We start from the raw sequence: 27,802 nt of genomic DNA, 5'->3' as shown, positions 1-27,802 counted from the left end.
TGATCCATGTCCTTGAATGGACGTGCTGCGTCACGTCACGCAAAGATGCCCCCACAACGTACAACCCCGGTGTGTACTACATGCTCGGGTCTTTTATTGCTCTCAACGGCGGCCAGGGACATTAGCGGACACACCTGTTGCTTGGTTGTATTTGAAAATCCTTCCTATTCATCGCATCGACCCACGCTAGCTTCTCCAGTCGAATCAGGGGGCGGACGAGTGGGTGGTGATCCGCATGTCCTAGTGATCATCTCCTCCAACACCACCAGAGGTATGCATCCCTTGATTGACCCACCACTATTTGGTCTTTAAAACCAACCCATGGACTGAGACATCCATCGTGAACGGTTGATAATTTCACAATGGGTGACTACAGTCTTGAAGAGCTCTCTGACTTGAGTGTGCTGGCGTCCGAACATGGGCTAGAACTGACCCCGGATGGGTGTCATTTGCGCTGGGCGCGAACCAACCGAAAGCATCCGCGGAACTGGCATCCAGTACGCAAGGCCTACGATATTATTGTCATCTCGCTGTTGGAGTTTTTTACGTAAGGTGTCTTGGAATTTTCTCGACGTCGGCTGACCTCAATTCTCCAGGACATGTCTCAGTACCTCAGGAGTGAGTAGGACATCCCAAATGCATGTTCCGTGTCTCACATTTGACAGGCCACGACAGCCACCGCTGCTCAGAATGAGTTCGGGACGGGAAAGACCCTGACGTTGTTTCTCTACGTGTCAACGTGCGATACCCACTCTGCTTCCGCAACAAGCCGCTAATTTACTGCAGATATCTCTTGGGGCAAGGCCTCGGGGGGATCGTGTTCCCCCCATACTCGGAATCCTTCGGACGGAAGAAGCTCTACATCTTCAGCGCATCACTATACAGCGTGTTCTGTCTCGTCATCGCAGCGGTCCCCTCACTCGGTGCCCTGGTAGTCGGTCGTTTCATCACGGGCTTCCTTTCCGCCATCCCTACGGTAGTGATTACCGGAAGCATCGAAGACATGTTCAACACGCATGACCGGATTCTGGTCATGTTGATATATGTTTCTATGGCATGTATGGGTGTTAGTGCTGGGCCCATTATAAGCTCATATATTGCTGTTCGATTTGGCTGGTGAGCATTTCTCGTCCACTTAAGCTTCGAGTACTAACATAAAATAGGAGATGGGTCTTTTATGTCGGGGCGATTGTGTCTGCATTTCTTGCAGGGCTGCTCTTATGCATCAAAGAATCCAGACCATCCCTTCTCCTTGTCCGGGAAGTAGAAACCTTGCGCAAGCTGACCGGCAATGATTCTCTTAAAGCCCAGAACCCCGATTATATGCCGGACCTGCGCACCTTTATTCACCTCGGGCTCTTGCGACCACTCCGACTCTTTGTGACCGAACCTATTGTATTCATCGTTACTATGATATTTGGGGTGTGTGTTGCGTTGGTATACCTCTTCACGGAAGCCCTTCCGCCCGTTTACGAGGCCTTTGGCTTTAGCACGGATGAGGCGTCTCTTCCATTCCTGGCCCTCGGTCTCGGCGTTATTCCAAATGCCTTGACCCGCATCTTAGACTATCGCATCATCCAGAAACGGCAAAAGGAATGCGGCGTTCTCAAACCAGAACACAAGCTCACCGGGATCTTCATCGGAGCCCCGGTCCTCGCGATTTCGCTCTGGTGGTTTGCGTGGACGATTCCTCCCGAGGTGACCAACGTCCACTGGTTTGCTTCCGTTGCCGCCCTCTTCTTCACCGGATATGCGCTCAACGAAATGGAGATTGTGGTAACGGCGTACCTGGCGGATAGTTATCTCAGCTATGCGGCTAGTGGATTTGCCGCCCTCTCCATCATCCGATCGCTTCTATCGGCCGCATTCCCTCTGTTTGGAAGCAAGATGTTCGACGCACTGGGTGCCAACGTGGCAGTTTCCATCCTTGCAGTGCTGGCAACGATATTTTGCATCGTTCCACCACTCCTCAGTCGGTTTGGAGAGCGCATGAGGATGCGCAGTGCATTCGCCAAGTACAGCCTGCAAGTGTATGCGGAGAACGGCGTCGACCAGGACTTTCAGTAGTGTTGATCATAGAGATACAGGGGGTCAGCGCATACGACGAATTATAAATGCTTACGCGAGATTACGGCTTATACACTTGATTCAGATAAGAACGATACAACACAAAATAAATGGGGTTGGCATTACAGACACGAACTTTTGACTGACATGAAGATTCATGATTATGACAATGACCAATAACGGAGCCATTGGGTAGGTACGAATAGTTAGAGTATATTTGTGATTCTGAAGCATGTTGCAATTTAGCCACTGGCCCATTACGTCCTCCGAATCGATGAGAATTTGTTTGTTCATTCTTCGTCCACCGGACGGCAGCAGCTCCAGCAGCCCTAACAGACACCTCATTAGACTAACAGAACAACCTCATCACTCATCACCTACCTCGACATTAATCGATCTCTGTCCATTGTCAGCAATAGCCCAACGCAACCAAACAAAAACACAGGCAATAAATCCGTACATACCTCTCCATACGGACACGGCTGCTCCATATCAAAACACTCCTCCAAACACACCGTCTGAGCCATTCCCACCGCAGCCAAGACCATCCCCACCACTACCACACCCAGACCCAGTCGAGCCATCCCGTAGTATCTATCAACTGATCTGACCAAAAATCACCAAACAAATAGATAAGATATCTCGTGCCTCGTCGCACAATTCGAGAGATTCTGGAATTTCAACGAAGTAACGGATGGTCACTTGATTCATTTCACTTGATCCACTTAATAGTAGTAGATTGGAATTATATCGCTCAATAGCTAACATGTGATGAGGGGGTTAACCCTCAGACCCCTCTCTTCATTCCCACTCCCTTGCTGACTGGATAGGGTAGTACAATAGGTAATGTGGCTGGGTGGATCATTGGTTCTGGGTCATCGGAAGATGGTTCCGGGTGAGGTCATGGTTGGTCATTGGATTTACTTTTTCCCCTTTGGATGGTTCGGTTGGTTTGGGTGGTGAGGGGGTACTAATGGGGTTAGGGTGAAGGTTCCTACCTACTAGTACTCCATGGGGTTTGGATGACTATTTTCAGTCCGATGTAATGTCGATAGATGGGGATGGCGGTGGGACGGTGGGACGGTTCAGTGGATTGTCTGGTTAGAATTTAGATATTATGTGTATTTTATGGTTTGTTCGTGTAAGTATTTTGGTGGTTGGGCTGGATGGTTTTGACATGGCTGGTAGGAAGGAATGTGGGAGGCGGGGAGATATTTGTCTGCCCGCCGCGAGAACGTAGTGGTAGTATTGGTGTTAGTAGTTTTAATGAGAATCTCGGTGAAAGTATTTGTACTGGAATTAATTACAACCTGCATTCAACATGGTCTATAGCTCCTCGTTCAAATCGACATCTACAGCTATACTGTACAAATGGTAAATATCAATGCGCGCCAAACTCCGCTATACATTACGAGGCAAAACACCTCAGGTCTACCTCTATCCAGTGCATCTCTAATGCACTCCTTCGACACACAATCTACCCCATGATGCTGTCCCAGATCCTCCTCGCCCATCCGTCCTTGGGGTTGCTCGACTCCCACGTGGTGTACTGCGGGCGTCCAGTGTCCAGGTCCGCCTCGATGGGGCGCACAAAGCCCGTGCGGTACCAGGCCTTGTGGCCGACGTACAAAATCACAAACAGGATGGGGCAGATGTATGCGACCCAGAAGTCCGACACATTGAAGGTGGGGATCCACGCCGTGAAACCCTGGGTGAAGATGATGAGGATGTTGAAGAACAGCCCGTACCAGGCCAACCAGGGCTGCCAGATCGACTTGTAGGGAAGGGTCTCGCGGGAAGCGCCGCGGGCTTTCATAGCCTTCATAAAGGCGATGTGACTCGCGTTGATGCAGGTCCAGCAGATGAATCCGGCCACACTGGAAATGTTAACCAGCCAGTTGAAGACGGTGCTGCCCGAGTCCGACACGTTCATGAATCCCAGCAATCCAAAGAGCGCGGTGAACGCCACACTGACGTAGGGGACACCACGGCGGGTGACCAAGCCGAAGATCGGGGGCGCAAACCCCTCCTGGGCCAGACCCAGCAGGACACGGCTACCGCTGTAGACGTTGGAGTTTGCAGCAGATAGGACGACAGTGAGAAGCACAGCATTAATCAAGCTGGGGAGGACCTTCACACCAGCCAGATTGGCAGCGATGACCATGGGAGAGGCGGACGCGTTCTCAGCTCCGCTGGCGAGTTCGGGGTTGGTGTAAGGGACCAGCAAGCCGATAAAGAAGATGGTCAGGACGAAGAAAATGAGGATGCGGATGAAGGTCTTGCGGATTGCAGAGGGAACGGTCTTCTGGGGGTTCTCAGTTTCACCCGCCGCGACTCCGACCAGCTCGGTACCCTGATAAGAGAAACCGGCCTGGATGAGCACTGCCCAGAAGCCGACGAACTTGCCGATAGCTTCGTTGGAGGTGACGAGGTAGGGGGCAAAGGCACCAGGATCATGCCAGTACTTGAAGCCGAGGTATCCCTGCTTGCCAACACCGGCGTCGATGCAGATGGCGAAGATCATGAAACCCAAGACGGTCAAGACCTTAGTGATGGAGAACCAGAACTCCAGCTCGCCGTAAAAGCCGACGGGGAGGAAGTTGATGGCCGTGATAATCACCCAGAAGATCCCGATGAAGATGGCAATGGACAGCTGATCGTTCCAGTACTGGACGATCATGCCGGTGGCAGTCAATTCCACCGCGTAGGTGGAAGCCCAGTTGAACCAGTATATCCATCCCATGGCGAAACCCAAGCTTGGATCGACGAGACGCGCGGCGTACGAGGTGAAGGCACCGGTGATGGGGATGTAAGTGGCCATTTCTCCCAGCGAGCACATGACCGAGTATACAATTGAACCGACGAAGGCGTAGGCGATGAGGGCGCCTGCCGGGCCGGCTTCTGCGAGGGCCGTTCCACTGCTGATGAAGAGACCTGTGCCGATAGTACCACCTACGGGGGTCAGTGATGAGGCTCACATTTGGGGAAATGAGCTTCCCAACTCACCAATGGCGATCATCTGGAGATGACGATTCTTCAAATTGCGCTTCAGCTTGGTCTCGTCCTCCTCATTATCACTCTCGACGTCCTTGGTCAGGCCATTCCGTCTGCGCTCGCGCAGGCCCGACTGGATGCTGTTCTGATCCGAGGAAGCATTGGAACCGTCCTGTTCGGTGACGGCATTCCCAAAGGTCGCCTTCCCGGGGGAAGTGACCTCCTTGTCAGCCATGGCTGGATGTGATGGGCGGCTGGGAGGGCAGGATGGCGTGGGAGACGAGGGAGGAGCGTGACGGTAGCGCGAGGCCAGCGGAGAAGAGAGCCTCAGCGCAGAGCAGGCGTCGAGTGGTCAACGTCAACGACGATTTGAGTTTTGGCCGTGGACAGTCAGTCAAGAGTAAGAGGAACAAGGCCATGTGGCCGGCAGCCTGGCTGCGAATTTTTCTCTCGTAGCATTTTCGCCAAATTGCCGGGCCATTGAAGACTGAAGTGGTGCTGCCGGCGTCTCATACGTCAGAACCCGCGGCAAAACCCACTTGACCGGCCCATTCATTACCTAATGGCCTATCACGGTTGCATGCGGTCTTCTAGAGCCCTTCTACCTTTTCTACCGCGTCGGGGTTGAAGTTCGCCCCTCTTAAGTAGGTCCGCGGTTATCGCCGGGCGCAGACACTGGGGGCATTCCACCCAGCATTCCTGGACTGGACTGGATGCATTCACTACCATATGATAATCATAATAAATTGGTTTGGCTTCTGGCAGGTATTGGTTTAGAGGGGGAGATCCTCAAACACAAGGGGATAAACTAGAAATGATAAGATGTTGGCGTGGCAGAAGAGAGAGAAAAAGAGGGGAAAAGTTTGCATCACCATCGACACTAATCTCCTTCGGGAGTGGCAACCGCCGTTGGTGTTCCGCATCACGTGGTCTCGGGGGGATCAGGCGGGTCGCGTGACTCGGGCGCGATGCCTGAGGGATTATTATTATTGACAGTCCGTCGCACCTCGTACACCCTCGTCACTTGGATCCCACTCTTGCCAGTCATGTCTCGACCCGCCTCCTCGTTCATCCCCTGGTCTATCCCTCCCTGAATCTCATACCCAAACTGAGTTCGGCTATCCTTCAAGATAAGCTCGCCACCAGATCGTCTCCGGCTAGCCTGCCCCTCCGTTGACTTGTTAAACACGTTCAGCCTGTGGCTGGCGGCGGCTCCACCTTTCCCTGTCGACGGATCCATCGACCATTCCCCATGCGAGGCAGACCTGCCGAACAGCGGCTTGATACAGGGCACATTGACGGCGATGACGGCAATGAACTGTCGCGGGTCAGAATGGGTCACAAAGGAGACTAGAGGAACGGACGGTCTCGCGTACCCCCCACACGTTGCTTGCATTCACGCTGTCAATCATCCAGAGAGAGAGAAAGCACCGTAGCAGGGCGGCGATCATCACAAATATACCTCCGCAGAGCAGCAGGCCGGCCATTAGTTTGCTGGTGCAGATGAGTGAGCTTCGAGGTTCACACTGGGGTCGGGTGGTGGACATACCGTCGCATTGGGAGTCGCACTCGGACCAATAAAGGAATCGGGATTAACAGCAGGATGGCATCCGTCCTACATCTGCCCGTTAGCTGACTTTGTCCGAATCCCTGTTGGCTTGGAGACACACGAGATATTGGTGGCCGCAACGACAATGTAGTTCACCGTGGCATGGGTGCACCTCACTAGCAGCGGTTAGCAGGAGGTGACACTTGAGGGCTGACAGCTTACAGCCCGGATTGGGATAGATCTGCCATAATCGGTCGAGCGGGATGCAGTGCAGAAGGATGGTCATCATCGCGGCGATGTAAGCACAAAAGCAGAAGCCCGCGGCGTACTTGACGAACTTTTGCCTGGGGAGACCAATGCTACCCTTTGTTAGACAAATCCTCGAATCAATCCTCAAAGTCCGGCAGGTCAATATACGTCAGACGGTCAAAGAAGCACAACATGCAAGCCTTCAGCACCCAGAGGAGGGTCACATAGAGCATCCAGCCGACCAGAAGGAACTGGGTTCCAAGCATCCGCTCGTGCGTCTCTTTCACACTGATCGAGGCTCTCTCCTCGTCGGTAAGGCCGGTATTAGTTCCAAGGTGGACTGCGGAGCAGTCAGTCATCGTATCCAGAGCATGCGGCGACAGCGCTCACCAATGAGCTTGAACATCGTCACCTCTGACTTGAAATTGTCAGTGCCTGCGTCTTAAGCGGGTTCGATATACCAACAATCCAGAGAAAAAGCGCAATGATGCTCATGAAGTCGTCCGCTTGCCATTTTCTGATGCCCACCACCTTGGCTCGAGAGTAGAGTCGAAGCAGAATCACTAAGACCCCGAGGCATAGTTCGATCCAATTTTCGATAATGAAGGGTAATCTGGCCCTCGCTGTGACGTATTTTTCGATGCGGATCATGGTGAACAAAGCTGTGTGAAAGGTTGAAGATGTTGGATAAAAGCACCAGAGCTCAGTCCTTTTGTGGCACTTGTCAGTCAGTGGCAGGCATTTTCATGTATTCAATGGGCGATCATTAACCAGGGTTGCACTTCCTGTAATCCCAGACTGTAGTCCGATGTTAAGTTCCGCGAACATTGTTGGGTGAGAAGTGAAGTATAGGGCTTGATGCTGAGACACGGCTGGAGATGTAGCGAGTCAGGCTTAGGCATAGTATCGATCAAACTTTCACTAGCCACGGGACTATCCAGTTCTAATTTTAAATCAGTCCATCAGGACCAGATAACATCAATACTTAAAGACTTCTCGACGAGATATATTTTCCTCAGTTCGGGTGTGCATTACATCTGGGTTCAGTCATCTTGGGCTTCTAGACTGAGTTATCCAACAAGTTCTTGATCGTGAGCGTATTGTATTCCCTCACAAGTCCTTGATATCAAGGAATCCAAAATTCTCTCTAAATCAACCAATTATGTGTGTGTGTGTGTGTGTGTGTGTGTGTGTGTGAAAAGGGTAGGCATTTCACTCATTCCATCACGCCAAGTCCAGACCCAACTTACATAACCGCTGCACCCCCCGAAACTCCGCGCTACTTGCCATTCCCATCTAACTTATATTTTGTAAGCATGTCGCTATCCAAACTCCGGTTCTGTTTATCAAGTATCCTTGGTTCAGCCCGACTAGCTCCCTTGAAGCCTGCAAATCGGCGCCCAGTTCTCAAAGAACCAGATTTGTATGAACCCGGGGGCTTCCATCGCGTTTCCCTGGGCGACAGCCTCGGCTCTGGGAAATACACCGTGCTCAGGAAACTCGGCTATGGACAGTATTCTACCGTTTGGCTGGCTAAAGATTCCCAGTCAGTGAATTGTGTTTCGATATCTTACTTATGATACAAATTTTGCTGATGATGTCAATAGACAGCAGCGATATGTCGCCCTCAAATTGCTGAGGGCCGATTGTTATGGTGGCCCGCATGATATTTTCGAACGGGAGATCCTGTCCAAGGTCTCCCAGATTTCTACGACTAGCACCAATGAAGGCTGTCACCATGTGTCTCCCCTTCTCGATCAGTTTAGACATACGGGTCCTAATGGTAACCACGTGTGCCTTGTTTTTGATGTATTGGGGCACCACATGCACTTCCCGACCGCCAACTTTGAAGATGGGAGACTGCCTGTACAGTCAGTCAGAACCATCGCTCGTCAGCTTCTGCTGGGGCTTGACTTCCTTCACAGGGAGTGTGGGGTTGTTCACACTGGTATGAGCACATGGCTAAAATATCACATGCTGCAGCACTGACATGTCCGTTGGAGGCATGCCTGAAACCGACCAACATACTGCTGGAACTAGGCCAGCCGGATAGTATCATCAATCAGTATCTGTCGGAAGTTCCTCCGCGGATAGGCTATGAAGGCGACGCGCCCGTGCCTCTTCGAGAAGTGATAACGACTCCTCTGTTATCCGAAATGAAGGAACCCCGCATCCAAATAATTGACTTTGGTGTAGGCAAGTACAGATCCCTCCGCTTTCATTTGCATCAGCACTCACATCTCTCTAGCTTCTTGGAGGAATAAACACCTATCCGAGTTGATTCAATCACCAGCGCTGAGAGTCCCCGAAGTAACTATTGGCGCCCCTTGGGACACGCAGGTTGATATATGGAGTCTTGGCTGTCTTGTATGTATTTCCATTTATCCAGACAACTTGCATCCCGCAGTGACCCTGACTCGGTACTTGTGGGCAGCTTGTGGAGTTTGTCCAGGGGTTTGTCCTTTTCTCTAGCACGGCGTCAAAGAACGGGACATGGACAGCCGAGGATGATCAGCTGGCCAGAATGATGGAGATTCTTGGGCCATTTCCATCCCAGTTGCTTGAACGGGGAGCCCGGACAGCAGACTTCTTTGATGAAAAAGGTAACTTGCGAGATCCTACTTCTATTTATCGTTCTCTGACGTGACTTGGATATAGGGAACCTTTACCGAATCCCAGACCTGAAGTCCACGAGCCTCGAGCGACTCATCAACGGCACTACCAAGCCTTTCATAAAACCAGCGGATATGTCGGATGCTGAAGTGCCCGTCTTCATCGATTTCATTCGAGGGATGCTTCAAATCGATCCGCAGCTTCGGAAATCGGCGGCAGATCTGCTGGGACACGGATGGTTAAAGTTGTAGAACGGTCCGAGAAACTGTTCTAGAAACAGTCGGTGAGCGGCATTGTGGTCATGTGCGGGGTAGGCATGGGATAGAACCGGATGGGACACTGCATTGCTACATCGGTGAATTTGGCTGCATGGAAAGAGGCGCAGGGGAGGGTGAGACCTGCATGCTGCAATTAGGTTCGGCCTCCCGGATGATCGACCCTCAATTGTTGGCCACCCGATTATTGTCAACCACAGGATCGATCCCATCCATGCTGGAAATTGAGGCTTCGGCAGTCGTTTTCAATTGCAATTCATTTCATCGTGGGGTTGCTGGACATTTTCGTCTTTTACACTCTTACAGCTTTGCGCTGACCCTGCTTTCTCTCCCTTTATTCCGGCTTCATTCTAATTCGGACTGGGTCGCCTTATTCTCAATAATCGGACCCATCCACAGTGTGACACCTCATAGCCACCCTCCAGAGTCCAGGGACTCGCCACTGGATGATCCTGTGGGGCAATGATCCCAGAATAGCTCCTCCCAGCCGATGCTGACTGACGGCCCCGCAGACGTCAAGCCATAAATATCAACGTCCGATCCTTCACTCCCTTGGTCAATTTACTTCGACTATCCCCATACAATACATTTAAACCCACACATCTCAAGATGAAGCTTCTATCCCTCACCGCTCTTTCGTCTTTACTGGCCGCGACCGTATCAGCCGCCCCCTTCCCCTCAGCATATACCCTCGTGGCCGACGGCGGCTGGACCGTGGTAACCGATGGCAGTATGCACCATCCTTAGTCGAATCTCCAATTTATATCAAACGTACTAATTATTGCCAGCGAATGCATACATCGGAACGGGCGACATTGCAAACTACCCCATTCTCATCCGTAAGCCCGGTCGCATCCTCGCAACAGCACAGAAACTAACACTTAGCAGTGAAAGGAGGCAACGACAACGGCATGATTACCGGGACTGAGCAGCACAAATCTTCCGCTGGCGTGCAGCATCTCTATGTCAAGCAGGATGGCAATGCTCCGGTTACCTTGACAGGGCCTAATGCCGGAGCCCCTGCGGGTGCCGTGCTTACCGGGTTCGGAGTCAATGACCAGAATTACCTGACTGTGGACGGACAGAGCTCATTCGGGGTTGATCCCAACGAGGGTCAAATCAAGAAGATCTATTATCTTGATGGATCGGATGATCAGTACCAGGAGATTTCTCTCTGGGTGAAGGAATGCAAGGGGTGTTAGGGGTGCTACTGTTGTATATTATGAAGGTTGTAGTTTTATTTGTTGTTCATGAGAGAATGGATATAATGGGCTTGTTTCTACAGGTCAGTGGTACTGACGTTGCTACGAGAACTTCATGCGAATTTCCTTCCGTAGTTTATCACATTTATCTAGTACACTATTGACAATCTTCAAACACAATATAGAAACAAAAAGTGTCAATATAACCCCATTATCCTTTCTGTATACAACAACCCCCCAGCGTTAGCACGACTCTCAATACCAGTCGAAGGGAGTATACAGACCCCGTCAATCCTCTCACAGCGTCCCCACCAACCCATCAAAGCCCTGTCCTGCTCTGAGCTGTATAACCACTGTGCAATCCCCCAAGTCCTCCAAGATCACATTGGCGATGATATTCATGTATAATCATCCTTACCCTTTTTAAACGCCTAACGAAACACCGACAACTTACGCATTTTCCACCCCAATTCATCAGTAAGTGTGACGTGGTGCATACTCTAGGGTTCCGTCCCTTTCAGCGAAAGCACCGTAGTAACTCCAGGCAGATAGTCGGGCAGTTTCGAGCAAATTGTGTCCGCTGGGTGTAGCTCACTCTTTTCCTATTTTTGAGGGTATAATAATTGATGGGTTGCTATTTCTGTCATGATAATAAATCCACTTCTGAGGGTAGCTCACCAAGGTTATTCGAATGTAGGGCTAGGTTCGTGGAATTGTCTTCCAATTATCCTGCTGGAGGAATTTTCCTTTTGCAAGTAGTATAAGTGCTTAGTGCAGATGCATCATGCAACCACTATATTCATGATGCAATGAGGCCCGTTTGCGTAACGTCAACCGAGCACATATATCCAAGATGATGTGCCAAATTCCATTGACAACTCATCTCATCGGTCGTTTGGGGTCTTTCACGTTCTTTTCCTTTGTCTCTTATGTTGAGTTTCTATTATGGATGTCGCAACAAGAGAGTATCAATAAGATACACCAGACGGATTGGACTGCCTTGCGTTCATCGTCAATGGAAGTATGATCAACAGATGAAGTACTGTATTATCGTCAGGTTCTTCGGGATTATATCATCTTTCCCCGAGGTGAGATAGGAAACGATCAAAACGGGTCGCTCTATGCTCCAACCGATGTATCGTGTATGTTATTTTATCCAAGGTAATGGGTATGATTAATTGATCCTACCGACTCACCTCTGCATACTCAGCCAAAAATCCCCTGTTTGTATCCTCTGAGATGGAAACCATATTCTATAGTAAATACGGTCATTTGCAGATCTTCTTTCTTCTTTTACTCTTGCTCATCTTCCTATGGGTTAGAGATTAATTATCTGATCCTGGCATTTTATTCGATTTGATACTCACCATAATTAAAATCTTAACTAGGTGGGTGGTTTTGTGCGAAGTGCGAGACTATTTTGCGATGTTTCGTTGGTTCTTGGTGTTGAATTCGTGGTTGTCCGGACTATTGGGAGGTTATGCCCTGTCTTTATATTAGTGGTAGGATGGAAACGACTCCGGAGGGGATCACTGATGAGATGAGGACATAGGTAGGTATGTAGGTAGGTAAGGAGAAGATAGAAGGATCGAAAGTGGAGATGAAGGGAGGAAAGAGGGAGGATGGGGTGGTTGGGACGTTGGGTACATCACTTAATGGCATTTTTTCTTCACTGTATTCTTCATTCGGTGAATAATTGGGCTGTTAGTAATGAGTGCCATTGGGCTTATCACTCTTGGAATTAAGTTTAAGGGAATTGATTCAACTCATTCAATTCGTAAATAACAAAGCAAACACAAAAGGCTAATACACATAAACAAATTCATCGTTCTTCCCATCCGTCAAATCCATCAACCCGCTGGCGCCGGTATGCGACTCCCCCGTCGCCTCGAGGGTATTTTCAATCTCCACTTGACGATTACTCTGCATCGACACGTCCACTACCTTGGCTGGCTTGCCGTTGCGCACACGTCGCTTCTCCTGCATCTTATTCAGTATCCAGAGATCCAACCACTGCAGTAAAAACACGGCAATCAATGCCACGAAGATCCCTACGCACGCGCGCAGTCCAGGTAAGTAAGTAGGAGCATCCTTCTCGTTAAATAGAAGCGGTCCGATGATGTTTCCGGCTGAAACAGCCGCATTGTACAGAGACATATTGGCCGATTTCTTCGTCGTCCCGGCCGTATTGGCCACCACCCAACTAATGATTAGTGGGTTACCTCCGAAGATGAACGCAATGAGGTAGTATCCTGCCATGAGGGCACCGGTGGAGGAGCTATCGCGTGGGACGGCATAAAGGATAGCCAGACCCGCTACCACGGGGAGCATCAGCACAGCCAGGACAATGCCCTTGATACGGGCTTTCTGCGCGAGGTAGCTGGAGAGGAGGATGACGATGACTTGGACGGCGCCAAAGGGCATGTTCAGGAGGGTAGTGGTGTAGGTGTCGAAACCCAGGCCACTGAGGATTAATGGACCGAAGACGTTGGACACGGATGCGCCGATGTTGAGGAGTAGGGCCATGCTGGCCCATAGGTAGGTCTTGGGCTCGAGAGCAGCCTCGTATACCTGGTCCATTTTGAATTCGCGACTCCCTGCTCCGGTTTGGTTGGCTCGGAGACGTTCCATGGCTTGGAGCTTTTCTTCTTCGGTGAGGAATCGCGCGGATGGGATGTCGTTGTCGAGTTTCCAGTAGACGAATGGACTGGAGACGATGGTGATGAGTCCGACGACGAGGAAGATGCTGCGACGTATTAGTGAGCTGTTGGAATCCGGTTCGAGAGCAGTGATTCTTACATTTGCCACTCTTTCAGCACCCCTGATTTGATATGTCCCAGGCCGAACGATAGTGCCGCAGCGATGATGGTCGCTACTCCGTTCGTGCCATACCAGGCTGCCACGCGGATCGGTTGCTCGGCACGTCGATACCACTGGCTCGTCAGGAGACTGAAGAGTGGGATACACCCCGCTTCAAACAAGCCGAGAAAGAACCGAGTGGCCATCAGTCCCCCGAAATTGCTGCATGCGGCCATGCATGTCTGCGCAATGCCCCATCCGAGCACCAAGGTGGGCATCAGGATCTTTGGTGGTACCGTCACGATCAGCCAGGAGGAGAACGGCTGCCATGCGAGTTGTGCGATTGGGGCAATGGAGCCGACCAGCGAGTACTGGTTTCCTGTGAGATGAGTGTCCTCTTCCAACCCATAAGTTGCACCATAGCCGAGCACGGACTTGTCAAGAATCTGCAGAAAATACACCCAAATCAAGATGACGAGTATGGTTTTGTCGGTTTTGCGGGCGATGCGCTTGCTGTCTTCTTCCGTCACGGGAACTCGAATGTGATGGATGTCATTGATATCGGTGGGCTTGACAAAGTCAGCACCTTCATCGTGAACAACATCAGGCTTGTAAGAGTCCATGGTGTCAAGCTGTCTGGCACTGTTTTCGGCACAGATCCAGGTCGGGATGGGATGTCGGTGGGAGGGGGTCGGGAATATAAGAGCCACGACCAGCAGCCGCAGCACCCCCACGTCCCGTCAGTTGTCAAACGCCGACGGTCCAAGCTTGGAGCTGGACCGGATGGGCATCCATGGGCTGATGCGATGAGGAGCCCTAAGACCATAGCGGTGTACCCACTTGTCCCCGGGTTTTCATCCCCCGCATTTGCCCCCCGCAAAGACACCCCCACTGAGGCACCCCCACGTTTGATGGGGCCCGCATTATCATATGCTCCCCAGCCGAGGCAACCCCAGGTGCCCTTAAGCATGGTGCCGGCCCGTCAATAAAAGGCGTCATCGGCATGGGGGACGCCGATGACTGGCTGCAGCTGGCCGGGGTCTGCAGCTGAAAGTGAGGCATCGCGTCGGCCGGACCGTGAATGGTCGGGATGCTTCCGACGGATCTCCGTTTCGGTCGTAGTGGCATATGTCGTGACATCATCCCGCTGCGTACCAAACATGCCTGAACTCTCCGTTTATTAGGTGGCTTGGAGATAACGGTCGGGTTATTAATTTGCGCGTTGTGCAGTTGTGCTCGTAATCCGCTGGGTTGACGGGCCCCTGATAATATTAAACGGAAAGAAAGGGAAAGCAAACACAACAATTGATACCTTCTCCCTCCCCATTTTCTCTGCTCAAGACTAATCGAGGTATCCGTCAATAGGGGCTGCGAAATCTCTATTGCATATGACTCGTGGGGGGCTCGAGTAGAGAAATATCGAATAGAGATAAGACTTGACTTTTCTAATGCATCATGTCTGATATGCAGTAGCCCGTCAGTCCGCCCGTCTTTTGACACAGATGCTACTGCGCGCCCACGGTACAGGTCTCAGAAGGTCGTCCAGATCCGGGATGTCCCAGTTAATAGCCGGAAGCAAGTCAGGATCGCCCATGTCAGTTGCATCCGGGTGGCCGAGGTGACCCCTTCCGAGAGAACATGACCCGAATCAGGGTGGCCCAACGCGGCCTTTCTTTGAATTTGGCTACCCCCACCTTAACATCAATGGAGTGCAGTGTTGCAGAATCAGTTCTGGCAGATGTATTCAGCCTCGGGGGGCTTCCACGTAGAATTTGGAAGCCGGCGTACGCCCATCCTCCTCGTCAGCAAAGCTGCACTCGGTGGCGTGATCGAGACATCGAGAGCATTTTGGATGAGCGCCATTGAGCTTTAAAACTGCTGTGAGAGGAAGATTTTCAGAGAAGCTGCTCTCAAAAGAATGATCGCTATTTGTATGAGGTTAAAGTCGTCCCGACTCCACATCCAGTCATTTAGTTCTTACCTTGGTTCGGCGGCGATGGCATTGCTCGCAAGCGCGCGTGATATTCTTACACGCCCGGCGGGGGCCCGAGTGAAACGGCTGGTTTGCTGCTTTTCTGGATGAGATGAGTGGAAGATATCCGTCTGTCAGGGGAGAGAAGTGAAGCAAGTTCCAAATGGCACAAGATGGCGGGGAGGCCATTGCCCCGCAACTCCTTAGTGGGTGGGCTGGTACCCTCCGCACTTTTAGATAATTGATTGGAAGAATTCAAATTTTGTTAAATCAGTATGAAATCTAGGAATGTTCTGTGAATGTATACATGACCAGTATTCTCATGTTGATTCGAGAAATCTTTCTTACTGGGTCTATGACTTTTCTACGGTGCAAGTACTACCACAATTCTCTAGAGTAATTTACCATGACGGCACATCAAGTACATACACAGAACATGATTGGATCCATTTTGTGCCCATAATATCAGCTCAAATCAAACCACATCATTAGTCTTCTCCCGTTGAAGTAACTCCCACTCATCCCTCACAATACGAGGCAATTCATCCTCGAGACTCAAACTCGACGGTTGCCAACCAAGCAACTTCCTCGCCCTAATCGCACAACACCGAACATTCAGTCCCCAACTAGCAGCCTCAAATCCTGCCAAAGCTTTCGCATCCTCGAAACTAAGCGGCGCCATCTCGACACGAGACAAGTACCCCTCTGCCACTGCTACATTGGCAATCGATCGTGCCACATCACTCCAGCGATGCTCCCCGTTCTCCGCAACGAAGTAAGCATCCGATCCCCACAACCCCTCTGTTCTGTCCAGTGCAGCCTGGAAAAACCGTATATACAAATCGGTTAGATCGTGGATGTGGACATTGCACCCGAATGACTGGCCCGGGCTGATATATGGGGCCTTTCCGCGCCTCAGGGCGGTTCGCGCCAGCTCGTACACTTGTCGGCTGCGCTGGGAACAGGGACCGCGACCGATACCTTACTCCCAGGCCGGGTAGCTTAGCATCAAAACCGTGGATCTGAGGGACGAGGTTCACTCACCATATACCGTAGTTGGGGAGATGATCGCAGCGCGAAGAACGTCGGGATGAGCCCTCGCGGCATCAAGGACAATCTTGTCCACGTTTCGATGGAATGCATGGTCCGGGATGTTTAGAATCCGCTGAATACCATACCAATCATCAAAAACGTCATCACGTGCCATTCCGTATGTCTGCGCGTCAGTGTCCAAGTAACTGAAGATCCCGGCGCCACTGGTATGGATCCAATAAGCTGGTTTCTGGGGATTATGGCCCTGGAGAATCCCCGTGACGATGGCGTTAGCGGCCACAACGTTGTCGGATGCGTCGGCGCAGTCTTGCGTGGGTTGAGACAGTCAGCCACAGGGGTATTAAGGAGCGAGAAGCAGCTCACGGATGATAATATCGGCATCGGCACTTTCCTGTTGAAGGAGAGTGGGGTTGCTCAGGTCGCCGAATAGCAATTGTACACCGGGGTATTGAGCTTGGATCCTCTTCCCTTTATCTGCGGTACGGACCAGCACTCTGAAGACTATGTCCGGGTACTGAAGGTGCAGCTGCGATAAGACATCCCCGCCAATATAGCCGGTGACACCGGTACTGCCTGCGGGGTTAGAATCGAATGAACGATGGCTATGGCAGGGAGGGAACCAGCGTACATGAACACTTTTGTCATGTTGTGGTGTGAAATTATCTGTTGCAAATGCTATGGTAAAGGTGGGAGGCCTGAAAGTCTGTGTGGGTTTGATTTGTTTTATTCTAAGGCTTAGTTATCTAGGCTGTAAATTATGTCACACAGCGGGGGCGGAATTTATATTCCGCTTGATTTGAAATCCTTTCTTTTATGTATCCAGTTACATGGATATCTTGTATTTCTGGTAAGGTGGGGAACAGATCTCTGGATTCTCGATGACAAATCCAATAAATCAAGAGGCACATGGTAAGATCGCACCTTGTATACCTGCGACCAGCCCTTGTTGAAATGCTTGGGCATTGATCTCGCGGGGGATCGTGGTCACGACCTGGTCCGGGTACCAGCCGCGTATTTATCAAATGCTCGTTAGACAGGCCTCCCTGGACTGTACATTTCTATGACTGACCTTGTCCAGAACATTCAAATCGGCCATGGCTGTCCGGGTAGTTGTAGAAAGTTAAATAGGACGTTTTCAGAGGAAGAGAGTGGTGAGCTTCATGAATATGACTCTCCTGGGTCTGGATGAACAGAAGCATGCAACAAGTTCTTTTTTTTAAAGTCGCATGATCCCCACCGAAGTTGAGTTCCTCAGAACCAGCCGCGGACCCACCATGAAATCCAACAAACAGTATATGGAAATTAAACCCCAGGAGGTATGTAGTCTCCGGTGTCGTGGCCGGAACCTTGGCCCATATATACTGTGCAGATATACAAACCTTTTCAATTAACACTATATGATCCCTTCCAAAGAGAGAAATACTACATACGACCACAGGGTGTGGAGAACAGGGCTTCCCGTCCGCTCAGCCGTACTTAAGCCACACGCCGGGAGGTTAGTAGTTGGGTGGGTGACCACCAGCGAATCCCTTCTGTTGTATGTTTTTATGCCTTTTTAGATCCTGTTTCATTGTTCTTTTTTCCTGATTCCTTGATAGTGAGTGAGTGCCCTTTTTGTTCGACTCATTTATCTTTCTTCTAAAGGCACATACAAAGTAGGGACAAGCAAAAAGGCTGGAAAGCAAACGTAGGTTGTAATGGCGAAAGGATGAGAAAGAGCGGTAGAACAAAGAAGGCGGTGAGGAAGCATTGAAGAGAAAGGCATAGTGAAAGACAGAGTTGCTAATTACTGTATGTATATATACTGAAAGAAACCTGCTGGTTTGATCAAGTCAAGTCAAGGAGAGAAGTTGGTATCTGTCAAGAGGAAATACACTTCTAGCCAACACGACAAGGTGCATAGATGGGATAGGGTCTATCTACTGTTGGAAACTATTTACCTTGGAATTGTTCCACTAACCAGAGAGGTATCTCTTTTGGTCTAGTTGGGAAAATCTGTCATCTACTTCATCTGCGATCTCCGTGCTAATTCAGGCAAGGCCCATTTGACCATCCACTCTGACTGCAAAACCTCGTAGACTGTTGGCAGTTCTTCAGGCCAGAATGCCATCATTCGACGCATCAAATCAATAATGGCGGTGACTTCCTCTGTGTTAAACTCACATGAGCTCTTCCGTCGATACTCCTGTACGCATTCGTCGAAAGCGAGTTCAATTCCAGACCAGACATAACGGCCCTCTTTAGGGCGCCCCTCGTTGTCAAAAAATTGGCTTCGCTCCGGCCATTGCATCCACCAACTTGAGGGCAAGGGACCCAGCACATCAATTTGTTGTGATATTAGTTCATCAGCAGAAGCAAATTCAGTGCTGAAAATCGGCTGCATGCCAAGAATCTCCCAGATTGCCGTGGCCAAGCTCCAGATGTCTGCTGAATATGAGAGGGGCGCCTCTGGTTCAAATCGGGCTTCTGGAGGTCGCATTGCTAAAGGTGTGTGGCAGTCTTTACCACAACGAGGCTCCAGGTCAGGGGCAAATGCCTCACCAAAGTTACTCGGAAGTACCTGCGTGTCAGACAGTGAAAACTCCTCGGCATACTTTCCAAGATAAAGTGGAAGTACTGTCTTTGGTGGGATATTTGGTGGCAGTTGCTTTCCATCACGTTGTGTGATGGTGACTGTCTCAGGCTTGCCATACTCTTCGTATAGCTGGTCAACCGAAAGGTGATCAAAGTCCGATGGTAGTTTAACTAGGATATTGCGCAGATGGATATCTGATTAGAAGATTATTAGAGACTCCATGAAACTAGGCAGGAACTAGGCCATCAATGAACTGATTCATCACCATCACTCACCTCCATGAACATTCCCCGTGAATGAATATACGCAATAGCCAGTGTGAGGCTACCCGATAGCGCCCGCGCAACTTCGATCGGGAAAAGACGACTAAAAGACGCTTCCCGAAGATCGCATTGCGCGGGTATCATGGTATAGCAACGATGTGTTCCATTAGGCCCCCTGAGTTCAAACCTATCTAATGGGGTGGGGATAGACTCATGTCCTGGGGTTGCGAGAGCTCGGAGAATATTGGTTTCGTGCAGAGGCGTATCTGCTATGCTAACTTTAACGGTAACGTAGCGGTGCCGACAAGTATCCAGGGCGAGCCAAACAGTTGAATACCCTCCAAAGCCCAGCTTGTCAACAATGCGGTATCGCCCACGAAGCACATCATCGATCATGATAGGATGATAACCCCCTGGACTATATTTTTCTAGTAATTCTGCGCCATCAATCCAGTTGTATTCAAAACGACGGACCTGCACATGTTCTTCGTCGTGAGATACTTTGGTTGAATAAAAGGCAGTCGGTCGCGTGATATACGCATCAGGCTTCCAGGGACGGGAAATGGGCAGTGGACGGGATAATGAAGTACACGACTGGGCGACCTTTGATGATGTAAGAAGAGGTATCTTTTGAATGACTGTCTTGGAGCAGCGCATCATGATCGAAAGAGGTGGTGGGTGATGTCAAGGGGAAACTTGAAGGTCGGCCGAGTTCGGGAAGGGTCCCAACGCGATCGACACGTCCAGTTGCCGCTCTGCAAGCTTATCACATTGTGACCAAGTAAAGAATATGGAGTCATCCATAGTCCATGGAAATATCAATACAAGCGATAAGAGAATTAGCTGGAAATATAGGTCTGCTACCATTAAAAAATAGTACCGAGTCTAGACTCATCATGTGATCATATTGGACGACGGTGTCCAACACATCCATACACCAAAATATCATTGATAAAGCTTTTATTGATTGATATTTATGCTATTCATACCGTAACTCTCATGTCCTAATCGTGCCTCATAAACTTCCCATCATCATCGCCTCCACTGTTCCAACCTCTTCATCTCAAGAAAGAGAACACACTCAGTAGTGGCACTGACCATGCACATCCCGAGCAATCGAAGATCCATTGATAGTCAACTATCCACATATTAGAACCCACATCAAGACAAAAACAGAGAGGAAAAGAGAAAACTCACAGTCCAAGCGGCATGCTTCTTGCACCAGATAGCAGTCAAATCCTCGGGACAATCGGTACGGTTTCCAGGACCGAATCCAGTGGGGAAAGCAGTTTGGCCTGCATCCACGAGTTCATGTTAGCCATCACAAGCATTCTTCCCACCTAATATTAAATAGAAATGGGAGGGGAGAAACATACATTCACCAGCAACCAGCTCACCCAAATCCCAAGAACCACCACCATCACCATCGAAAGCACTGGTCACTTGAGCGACGACATCATCGCCCGCCTCGGAGATGTAGTCGTGGTTTTCGCAGCAGAGAGGGATACCGTCACTGTAGTCGAGGACTCGGTTGACGGGGTCGGCGTCGGCGGCCACGGTGGGTTGGGCCGTCACGGCGGAGGCGATGAAGAGGAGGGTGGGGAGGAGGAACTTCATCTTTCTGGTGTTCTGTTTGTCCGGAGGGTGCTTGTTCGGATGGTTGGTAGTTGCTGATGAGGGAGGTGGAATGGGGGATGAAGGAGGTATTTATGTTTTTTGGATGGAGGGAGCTTGGTCTTATTCTCTATCCAGAATATGCAGTATGAGTTAGGTAGCGGAAGGTAGAATAGTAGGGAGCTTAAGCTGCCTGTCCCTCACTTCACCTACGGGTTTGTGATTTGATGGTGGTGAGATTTCAGACAGCCGGGTGGCAGGCCCTTGCATGGCTCAACGAGTTGGTTCTGAGGTTGGCGGAGATACAGAGTACGGAGTCAAATAGTAGGTGCCTAATAGACAAGGGATGAGTTGGCAGTTGTCACAGAAGATACATTGAGTTCCCAAACTCAATTGCGGCCGGCAGGGTTGAAACAAGGGCTGGCAAGACATTCCATCCAACCTTGCGGTGCCGAGCTGAGACATCCGGCGGTGAGGTGAGGCACCAACAATCTGCAACAATTCGACAACCGGATGAGGAGGACTGGTGTCTTGCTATTTGCATCTCCAACAGTTTTGATTGGCGTAGTTGAGTTTGGAAAATGTTCCGGTGGTTGATCAAGTCAGATGTAGTCAGTCCTTGACCCCATTCCTCAGGGTATACAAAGACATCATGCGAGGGCAGAAGCTAGAGCAAGGTCCCTTGTAGATGGCGGCGGCGGATCATGGATCTACATGCAGGTGCAGCAAGATATCGTACGGCAATCAAGGCAACCTACTTATACCGAGGTAAGTTGTTGAGATGATACCGGTTTGGCATTAGAATATTAGTCCCAGCTATGTCGATCGTGGCTCGGCGCAGCAACCCTAATTAAACTTTGTGGCCCTCCACCACCACGGGCACCACTTCCACCGTCTCAGCATCCCCGCGATCGGGATCAAACTCGTCCCAGTAATCCTTTGGCTCTTTCCATTCTCTTGTCTTCTCCATTCCTGTGGGAGGCCAGATGAAACATCCTAGATAATACACCCCAAAAGCAATCAACACTCCCACAGGATACGCGACGAAGTAGAATCGTTGAATCCCCAACGGCGCCTTGACTCCCATCTGGTGCAGAAAGCCGTAGAAATTGGGCGCAATGGCTACAATGTAGGCACCAAATCCGCGGAGATTAAACCCGTAGAAGAAATGGTACATGCCGTCGGACCGGGAGGTGTACAATTCAGGGATGTTGAGCCATCCGCGCCGGATCAAATAGTAGTCGCAGATCAGGATGCCGGCGATGGCGGAGAGAAAGATTTGATACGAGGAGAGGAAGGTAATAAACACGGATGCTGTGGCGAGGAGATACCATGGGCAGATGGCGTAGGAGAGGACTGACACATCAGTAACGGATCACTGTATGGCTACATGCATGAACTCACTGGCACAGATGAAGAAGCCTCGCTTGACAGTGATGTAGCGGGGCAGCAGCGCGGCAATGTCATTTCCGGCACTGTTCGGATTAGTAACTCCTTTTCTAAAGTAGAGAGCAACATACGGGATCGAGTTTTCGAAGATGGCGGAGAAGACGGTCGAGTACACAAATGCGAGCGAAATGAATGCACAGGCAGCTCGATTGCCAGGAGTATACCTCTCCCCCTCCATCAGCTTGTCGAGGAAAGTCAGGGGATTCCAGATCAGCTGTTAATATTAGTATCGAGTTAATACGATATATATTACGACGTACCTCTCCAAATATACTTGTGCTACAAGCTGCGATAATATTCCCGATGACGGCCACCATTAACCCTGAGAGCGGGAAGCTGATGATCTGTCCGAGTATCGCGTCGCTGGGCTTTCGGGTGTACCGTTGAAGGTCAGCGGCATTGGAGATGAAGGTTCCACAGCTCGCCAGTCCCAGGAACAGGAACTTGCAAATCAACCAACTCTTGGCTTCACCCTGTACCTCCGAGGGGGCGCGGAGACCTGGTGGGTTCCCGCCCGCCAGGGAGACCACCCAGCCCAGCATGGCGAACGCGCCGCCATAGTAGACCACCACTTTGATGTAGATGAGCTTTTTCATCTTGGGGACAGGGACGACAAGAAATGCGCAATTGATGAGCCTGAATTGTCAGTATTCATCATTGAGAAGGGGATGGTGTGGGTGTACCAATAAACCAGAAAACAGATCATCTGCGCCGTATTCAAGGAAGACTTGGAACCCATCCGATCCGGGATTCGCGCAATGGAGGGAAAGATGGCATGCAGGAAAACGCTGTTCCCGTCAGTCACCACCTTGCAGAAAGTTGTAACACTCACTATAGACACTGTGCCCCCTGAGTAATGTTGACTCCGTTCCAGACGATACTCATGGCAGCCCGGTTGAAGGTGGGCCAGAAAGCACCCCACGGCCCAAAGCTGGAGCGACACAATACGGGGAAAGGAATGCGATACATGGCTCCCGCTCGGCCGTTGAGGGCCATCAAGCACCCCGCCAGAAACTGACCGGCGAACGAGCAGGCGATGGCCTCCCACATTGTCAACCCCATGGCCACACCGGTGCTGGAGGCATACAGATTGCTGACGTTGGCCGTGGCGGAGAACCAGAAGAAGATGTAGGTGAGGCGCGTCCACGTGCGCTGTCGCGAGGGCGTTGGCCGGATGGAATCATTGTCGAGGGCTCCCACGGGGCGAAGGGCGCCATCCTGGTTGACGCTCTTGACGAGCAACCGCTCATGGATGCTTTCCCAGGCCATTTTGGATGCTTTCGACGAAGCGCTGGATGGTCCGAGAGCGACGGGGCCGCGACGGCCTTTAATCCTTGCGGAATACTCCGTACTCTCACCATATTTTCACCATCCTCTCCCTTCTCAAAGGCAGAAAGATAGGTTATCTCTTGGCTGGCACTCCTTCTCCCCTTGGCAAGGCTGGCTATCAGATAAGTCCACCTCGACGGGGACCAATCATGCCTGCGGATTGGGGTCGCGGTGCTTATCGAGCGGAAGGTGCTACAGCCACGCCAGGGTCTGTTATGACCACACTTTCACCTTAATCTAAATCTATGGTATTCTGTAGTATTCTGATAATGGTTGATTTCTCTTTGTAAGACCTTACTGGAAGCCATACTTGTAGTCTTACTTGAGACAGTGCTCAGTATCCTTTATGAAGCAGTAATCAAGGTCGTATTTGATCTTGTCTTGAAAGGTCCTGTATGTAATAGCTTATATTTATTTAAGAGGCTTCTATATAGAATAGACTGCTTTATTATGGAAATCAAGTAGGTAGAGTGTGGTTATAGCGGCGCCGGGGTGGCTGTAACGCCGCCTTATCGAGCATCCCCCACCTTTTCCACCCCATCGGCGGGGATCGCCGTGGAGTCTCGTGGAGACTCACACATGTCATCTCCAAATAAACCACCGACCAACCCACCCACTTGGACCTTGCATTGACTTCCTGATGACTGTCATGGCTAACTCTCAGTACACTCACGTCGAGCTGTTGACGTTACACGGCCCCGAATACCGCCGGGTTTCGACCGCCCCACCACGGCCCCCCCGCGACGACGAAATCCCCGTCCTCGATCTCGCCGGCATCGACGGCGATGCAGACGCCCGCGCCGCACTCGCAGCCAGCATTCGAGCAGCTGCCCAGAACACAGGCTTCTTCTACATCAAGGATCACGGCATTTCACAAGATCTGATCGAAAATGCCCTCACCCAAGCCAAAGCCTTCTTTCACCAGCCCGAGGAGGAGAAGCAAAAGGTGTCCAACTTCAAGCTGCAGCACATGGATGGCTACCACGCGGTGGGAACCACCCAGGTCAACAAAACCGAAACCAAAGGTCAGTCACCACAAACCAGGGATCCATGGCATATTAACTCCAGGAACAGATCGCAAAGAAACCTTCTCGCTCCGCTACAACGCCCGAAACGATCCAACCGTGGATTCGTCCAAGTCCTCCGCTCGTGCCTGGGACGACTCGCAGCTGTGGGCCGGCACCGCTCACCTCCCCAACTTTCGTGAAACCACCATCGCCTTCTGGCAAGCCCGGTTAGCGTTGGCCAGGAAGATGGTCCGCATCTTCGCCCTGGCCCTCGACCTTCCCGAGACTTACTTCGACGACGTCGTCACTCACCCCGGGTCCGATGGCCTTTACGTTCACTATCCCGCAACACCGGATGCAGATCGAGAAAAGACAGATGTTGACGTTGGAATCGGCTCACATACGGATATCCAGTGCTTCACGCTGCTCTGGCAAGATATGTCAGGAGGTCTTCAGGTCTTGTCATCGTCAGATGAGTGGCTGGATGCGCGTCCCATCCCGGGCACCCTGGTCGTCAACATCGGCGATTTCCTACAGCGGCTGTCAAACAACCGGTTCAGATCGACGGTGCACAGGGTATATAATCGGCAGGGTACGTCACGATACTCCATGCCGTTCTTCTTGGGGTTCAACCCGGAATCGGTCTGCAAGGTCGTGCCGTCGTGTGTGGATGAAGAGCACCCGGCTCTGTATGAGCCCATCTCCTGTGGACAAGTAGGTATTTCTTCAAACGTATCCGAGGATGATTGCTGACTGACATAGTGGCATCGCGATCGACTCGCTCTTGCGCAGGGGAAGAAGGCTGCAGCAGCGTGACCAGCCATATTTGTCGCAACGGGGTAAAAAGAAGCAGAACTATCGACATTTGTATTTGGGGACAGCTTACGGAAACAAAAGTAATATGTACTTTGAGTTAACCTGGGCATAGTATGGCTATAGCTAGTCACTCATGAGAGGAATGTGTACAAGCAGCGCTTCACCTTAAAACAAACTACCATTGCACCTCCTAACCATGCCGACATCACTTCCCTCCCTCAAAGATAATTTTCTGGGATCGCATATGGTTGAAATCATCATACCTAGGACAATCAGCATAATCACAACACCAAGGGATCTACTCACGCCTGAATAGCCTCAGACAACGGCCGCACATCCGTCACCATGAAACTGCACCTCGTCAGCAAACCCCATTCCACCCCATTCCATCTGCATCACTCACTCGAGAATATCTTGCTTCTTCACCAACATCTTCAACGCATCCTCGAAAATACCTAACCCCATTAGCACCATTTCCTTCCTCCCACAAAGAGAAACACTCACTCCGAACCGGACACCTCCCCATCTGCACCTGCAAATTCTTCCCATACGCCTGATTCCCCGTCCAAGGAATCTCCCCATTATGCACACCCACACTCGAGATCCGTCCCCAGGGCCTCAACATCTCAAACGCCATCCCCAACGCACTACTATGACCCACCACCTCAATCGCCACATCCGCGCCCCTCCCCTCCGTCAACTCCCTCACTCTCTCCCTCAACTCCTCTCCCTGCGTCTGAAAATTCCACGACTCGGCCCCCAACCTCCCCGCCAACTCCAACCTCTCCACCACACTATCCACCGCAATGACCTTCTTCGCACGATACTCCAACGCACTAATCAACGCACAAATCCCCACCGGCCCACACCCAAACACCACCACCACACTCTCCCGTATCTCATCCTCCTCCATACCCTTGAACGCATTCCTCGCTGCGAAATACCCCGTCGGGAAAATATCCGCCATGAGCACTAGTTTCTTCTCATCGATGCCCTCGGGCGCCTTGACAAGAGTTGAATCCGCCAACGGCACGCGCACGTAATCTGCCTGTCCGCCATCGAGGACCGCCGAACCGTAGAGTTGACATTTGGCGCATCGCGAGGAACACCCCCGTGTGCAGTAGAAACAGGTCCCGCAGCTGACGGTAAAGGGAGAGACGACTAGATCGCCTTTCTGGAAGTGTTGGACGTCGGGGCCCGTGGCGACGATCTCGCCGGTGAATTCATGGCCCATTATGAAGCCTGTCGGGGAGGGTTGGTGGCCGCGGAAGACATGGAGCTCACTGGATGACGTGTGCGATGTATTAGTATTCCGATCCATCTGATCATTTCAAGAAAAGGGGAAGAGGGGATACGAACCTCCCACATAATGCCGTGTACCGAACTTTAATGAGCACATCCGTAGAATCCTGAATTTGAGGAATGGGACGCTCCTCGAGCGCGACTTCAAGGGGACCCTTGAAGATGACGGCTTGCATGGTGGGTTATGTAAGTGGTGATGAGAAGTAATTGACTAGATGGTGGGGTTCCAATGTTGTGAGGAGTAATAGAAGTTATAGGGTGGTGTCACTCACTCCCCTCCCCGCTTTTCGCTTTTCGGAGGTCCCGTGGACCTCGGCTGGCAGGGATGTCACTTTGCAGATCAGTGATGTTGCTGCTGCTTGAACCCCGCGGAATTTCTTCGGGTATACTTCTTTCTTTATTAACGCTGCAGATGAAGCTTGGTCCGAAACTTAGGTTCTGTTGTCCGCGATAACCCGATCGATATGCTTCATTTCAAGGTTAAGGAACAGGACGTACTATAGGAGGGAGGGTCGGGGTAATGCTAAGCCCTGAGGCTCTAATTTCAAAACTTTTCATCATCCAAACCCCAGAAACCTCCCATTAAGTCTAATATATGCGCCAGACGACTTCTGTATGGAGTTTGCCGAAATAAATTCAGGCAAAACCTAAAAATGCTGTCTATCCACAAGCGC

At 50.9% G+C, this 27,802-nt stretch overlaps 12 protein-coding genes across 12 annotated transcripts; 4 read left to right on the top strand and 8 right to left on the bottom strand.

Annotated features, from left to right (window-relative positions):
• Positions 1–183: 183 nt before the first annotated feature.
• On the top strand, positions 184–2,183 carry BO94DRAFT_145500 (MFS multidrug transporter). Its single transcript, XM_025605759.1, has 5 exons — positions 184–547; positions 597–618; positions 666–739; positions 787–1,116; positions 1,164–2,183. Exons 1-5 carry the CDS (start codon positions 363–365, stop codon positions 2,065–2,067), a joined length of 1,515 nt encoding a protein of 504 aa, XP_025465630.1. The 5' UTR covers positions 184–362; the 3' UTR covers positions 2,068–2,183.
• BO94DRAFT_145999 (uncharacterized protein) lies at positions 2,098–2,721 on the bottom strand. The gene is made up of 3 exons (XM_025605763.1): positions 2,532–2,721; positions 2,449–2,466; positions 2,098–2,396 (listed from the first exon to the last, which is right to left on the bottom strand). Exons 1-3 carry the CDS (start codon positions 2,537–2,539, stop codon positions 2,129–2,131), a joined length of 294 nt encoding a protein of 97 aa, XP_025465629.1. The 5' UTR covers positions 2,540–2,721; the 3' UTR covers positions 2,098–2,128.
• An 823-nt stretch (positions 2,722–3,544) lies between these two features.
• On the bottom strand, positions 3,545–5,296 carry BO94DRAFT_587271 (amino acid permease; the record flags this gene model as incomplete). Its single annotated transcript, XM_025615815.1, has 2 exons — positions 3,545–5,019; positions 5,074–5,296. 2 exons carry the CDS (start codon positions 5,294–5,296, stop codon positions 3,545–3,547), a joined length of 1,698 nt encoding a protein of 565 aa, XP_025465628.1.
• Positions 5,297–5,701: 405 nt separating this feature from the next.
• Positions 5,702–7,510, bottom strand: BO94DRAFT_558007 (uncharacterized protein; the record flags this gene model as incomplete). The annotated part of the gene is made up of 8 exons (XM_025613970.1): positions 5,702–5,770; positions 6,068–6,379; positions 6,426–6,555; positions 6,611–6,676; positions 6,814–6,969; positions 7,028–7,199; positions 7,250–7,277; positions 7,325–7,510. 8 exons carry the CDS (start codon positions 7,508–7,510, stop codon positions 5,702–5,704), a joined length of 1,119 nt encoding a protein of 372 aa, XP_025465627.1.
• Positions 7,511–8,175: 665 nt separating this feature from the next.
• On the top strand, positions 8,176–9,723 carry BO94DRAFT_558006 (protein kinase; the record flags this gene model as incomplete). The annotated part of the gene is made up of 6 exons (XM_025613969.1): positions 8,176–8,405; positions 8,467–8,807; positions 8,843–9,055; positions 9,108–9,226; positions 9,294–9,415; positions 9,555–9,723. The coding sequence occupies 6 exons, from the start codon at positions 8,176–8,178 to the stop codon at positions 9,721–9,723; spliced, it is 1,194 nt and encodes a 397-aa protein (XP_025465626.1).
• A 633-nt stretch (positions 9,724–10,356) lies between these two features.
• On the top strand, positions 10,357–10,949 carry BO94DRAFT_547839 (uncharacterized protein; the record flags this gene model as incomplete). The annotated part of the gene is made up of 3 exons (XM_025613358.1): positions 10,357–10,477; positions 10,536–10,586; positions 10,636–10,949. The coding sequence occupies 3 exons, from the start codon at positions 10,357–10,359 to the stop codon at positions 10,947–10,949; spliced, it is 486 nt and encodes a 161-aa protein (XP_025465625.1).
• A 1,765-nt stretch (positions 10,950–12,714) lies between these two features.
• Positions 12,715–14,436, bottom strand: BO94DRAFT_567231 (putative MFS transporter). Its single transcript, XM_025614611.1, has 2 exons — positions 13,749–14,436; positions 12,715–13,695 (listed from the first exon to the last, which is right to left on the bottom strand). The coding sequence occupies exons 1-2, from the start codon at positions 14,369–14,371 to the stop codon at positions 12,753–12,755; spliced, it is 1,566 nt and encodes a 521-aa protein (XP_025465624.1). The 5' UTR covers positions 14,372–14,436; the 3' UTR covers positions 12,715–12,752.
• Positions 14,437–16,148: 1,712 nt separating this feature from the next.
• Positions 16,149–17,464, bottom strand: BO94DRAFT_495813 (NAD(P)-binding protein). The gene is made up of 4 exons (XM_025609273.1): positions 17,402–17,464; positions 17,137–17,342; positions 16,765–17,079; positions 16,149–16,701 (listed from the first exon to the last, which is right to left on the bottom strand). Exons 1-4 carry the CDS (start codon positions 17,416–17,418, stop codon positions 16,196–16,198), a joined length of 1,044 nt encoding a protein of 347 aa, XP_025465623.1. The 5' UTR covers positions 17,419–17,464; the 3' UTR covers positions 16,149–16,195.
• A 1,311-nt stretch (positions 17,465–18,775) lies between these two features.
• Positions 18,776–21,228, bottom strand: BO94DRAFT_567229 (kinase-like protein; the record flags this gene model as incomplete). Its single annotated transcript, XM_025614610.1, has 3 exons — positions 18,776–19,542; positions 19,614–20,111; positions 20,988–21,228. The coding sequence occupies 3 exons, from the start codon at positions 21,226–21,228 to the stop codon at positions 18,776–18,778; spliced, it is 1,506 nt and encodes a 501-aa protein (XP_025465622.1).
• A 731-nt stretch (positions 21,229–21,959) lies between these two features.
• BO94DRAFT_601453 (nucleobase cation symporter-1 family protein) lies at positions 21,960–23,943 on the bottom strand (the record flags this gene model as incomplete). Its single annotated transcript, XM_025616387.1, has 6 exons — positions 21,960–22,581; positions 22,630–22,700; positions 22,746–22,888; positions 22,935–23,310; positions 23,358–23,462; positions 23,507–23,943. The coding sequence occupies 6 exons, from the start codon at positions 23,941–23,943 to the stop codon at positions 22,076–22,078; spliced, it is 1,638 nt and encodes a 545-aa protein (XP_025465621.1). The 3' UTR covers positions 21,960–22,075.
• A 646-nt stretch (positions 23,944–24,589) lies between these two features.
• Positions 24,590–26,002, top strand: BO94DRAFT_536827 (isopenicillin N synthase family dioxygenase). Its single transcript, XM_025612121.1, has 3 exons — positions 24,590–25,028; positions 25,078–25,724; positions 25,773–26,002. The coding sequence occupies exons 1-3, from the start codon at positions 24,653–24,655 to the stop codon at positions 25,824–25,826; spliced, it is 1,077 nt and encodes a 358-aa protein (XP_025465620.1). The 5' UTR covers positions 24,590–24,652; the 3' UTR covers positions 25,827–26,002.
• Positions 25,914–27,368, bottom strand: BO94DRAFT_536826 (alcohol dehydrogenase family protein). The gene is made up of 5 exons (XM_025612120.1): positions 27,186–27,368; positions 26,331–27,109; positions 26,230–26,281; positions 26,133–26,177; positions 25,914–26,089 (listed from the first exon to the last, which is right to left on the bottom strand). Exons 1-5 carry the CDS (start codon positions 27,302–27,304, stop codon positions 26,032–26,034), a joined length of 1,053 nt encoding a protein of 350 aa, XP_025465619.1. The 5' UTR covers positions 27,305–27,368; the 3' UTR covers positions 25,914–26,031.
• Positions 27,369–27,802: the final 434 nt, after the last annotated feature.

The sequence above is a fragment of the Aspergillus sclerotioniger genome, assembly GCF_003184525.1.
Source record: "Aspergillus sclerotioniger CBS 115572 chromosome Unknown BO94scaffold_20, whole genome shotgun sequence".
Taxonomy (NCBI): domain Eukaryota; kingdom Fungi; phylum Ascomycota; class Eurotiomycetes; order Eurotiales; family Aspergillaceae; genus Aspergillus; species Aspergillus sclerotioniger.
The sequence above is the reverse complement of the archived record's forward strand: the minus strand, read 5'-3'. Positions and strand labels throughout refer to the sequence as shown.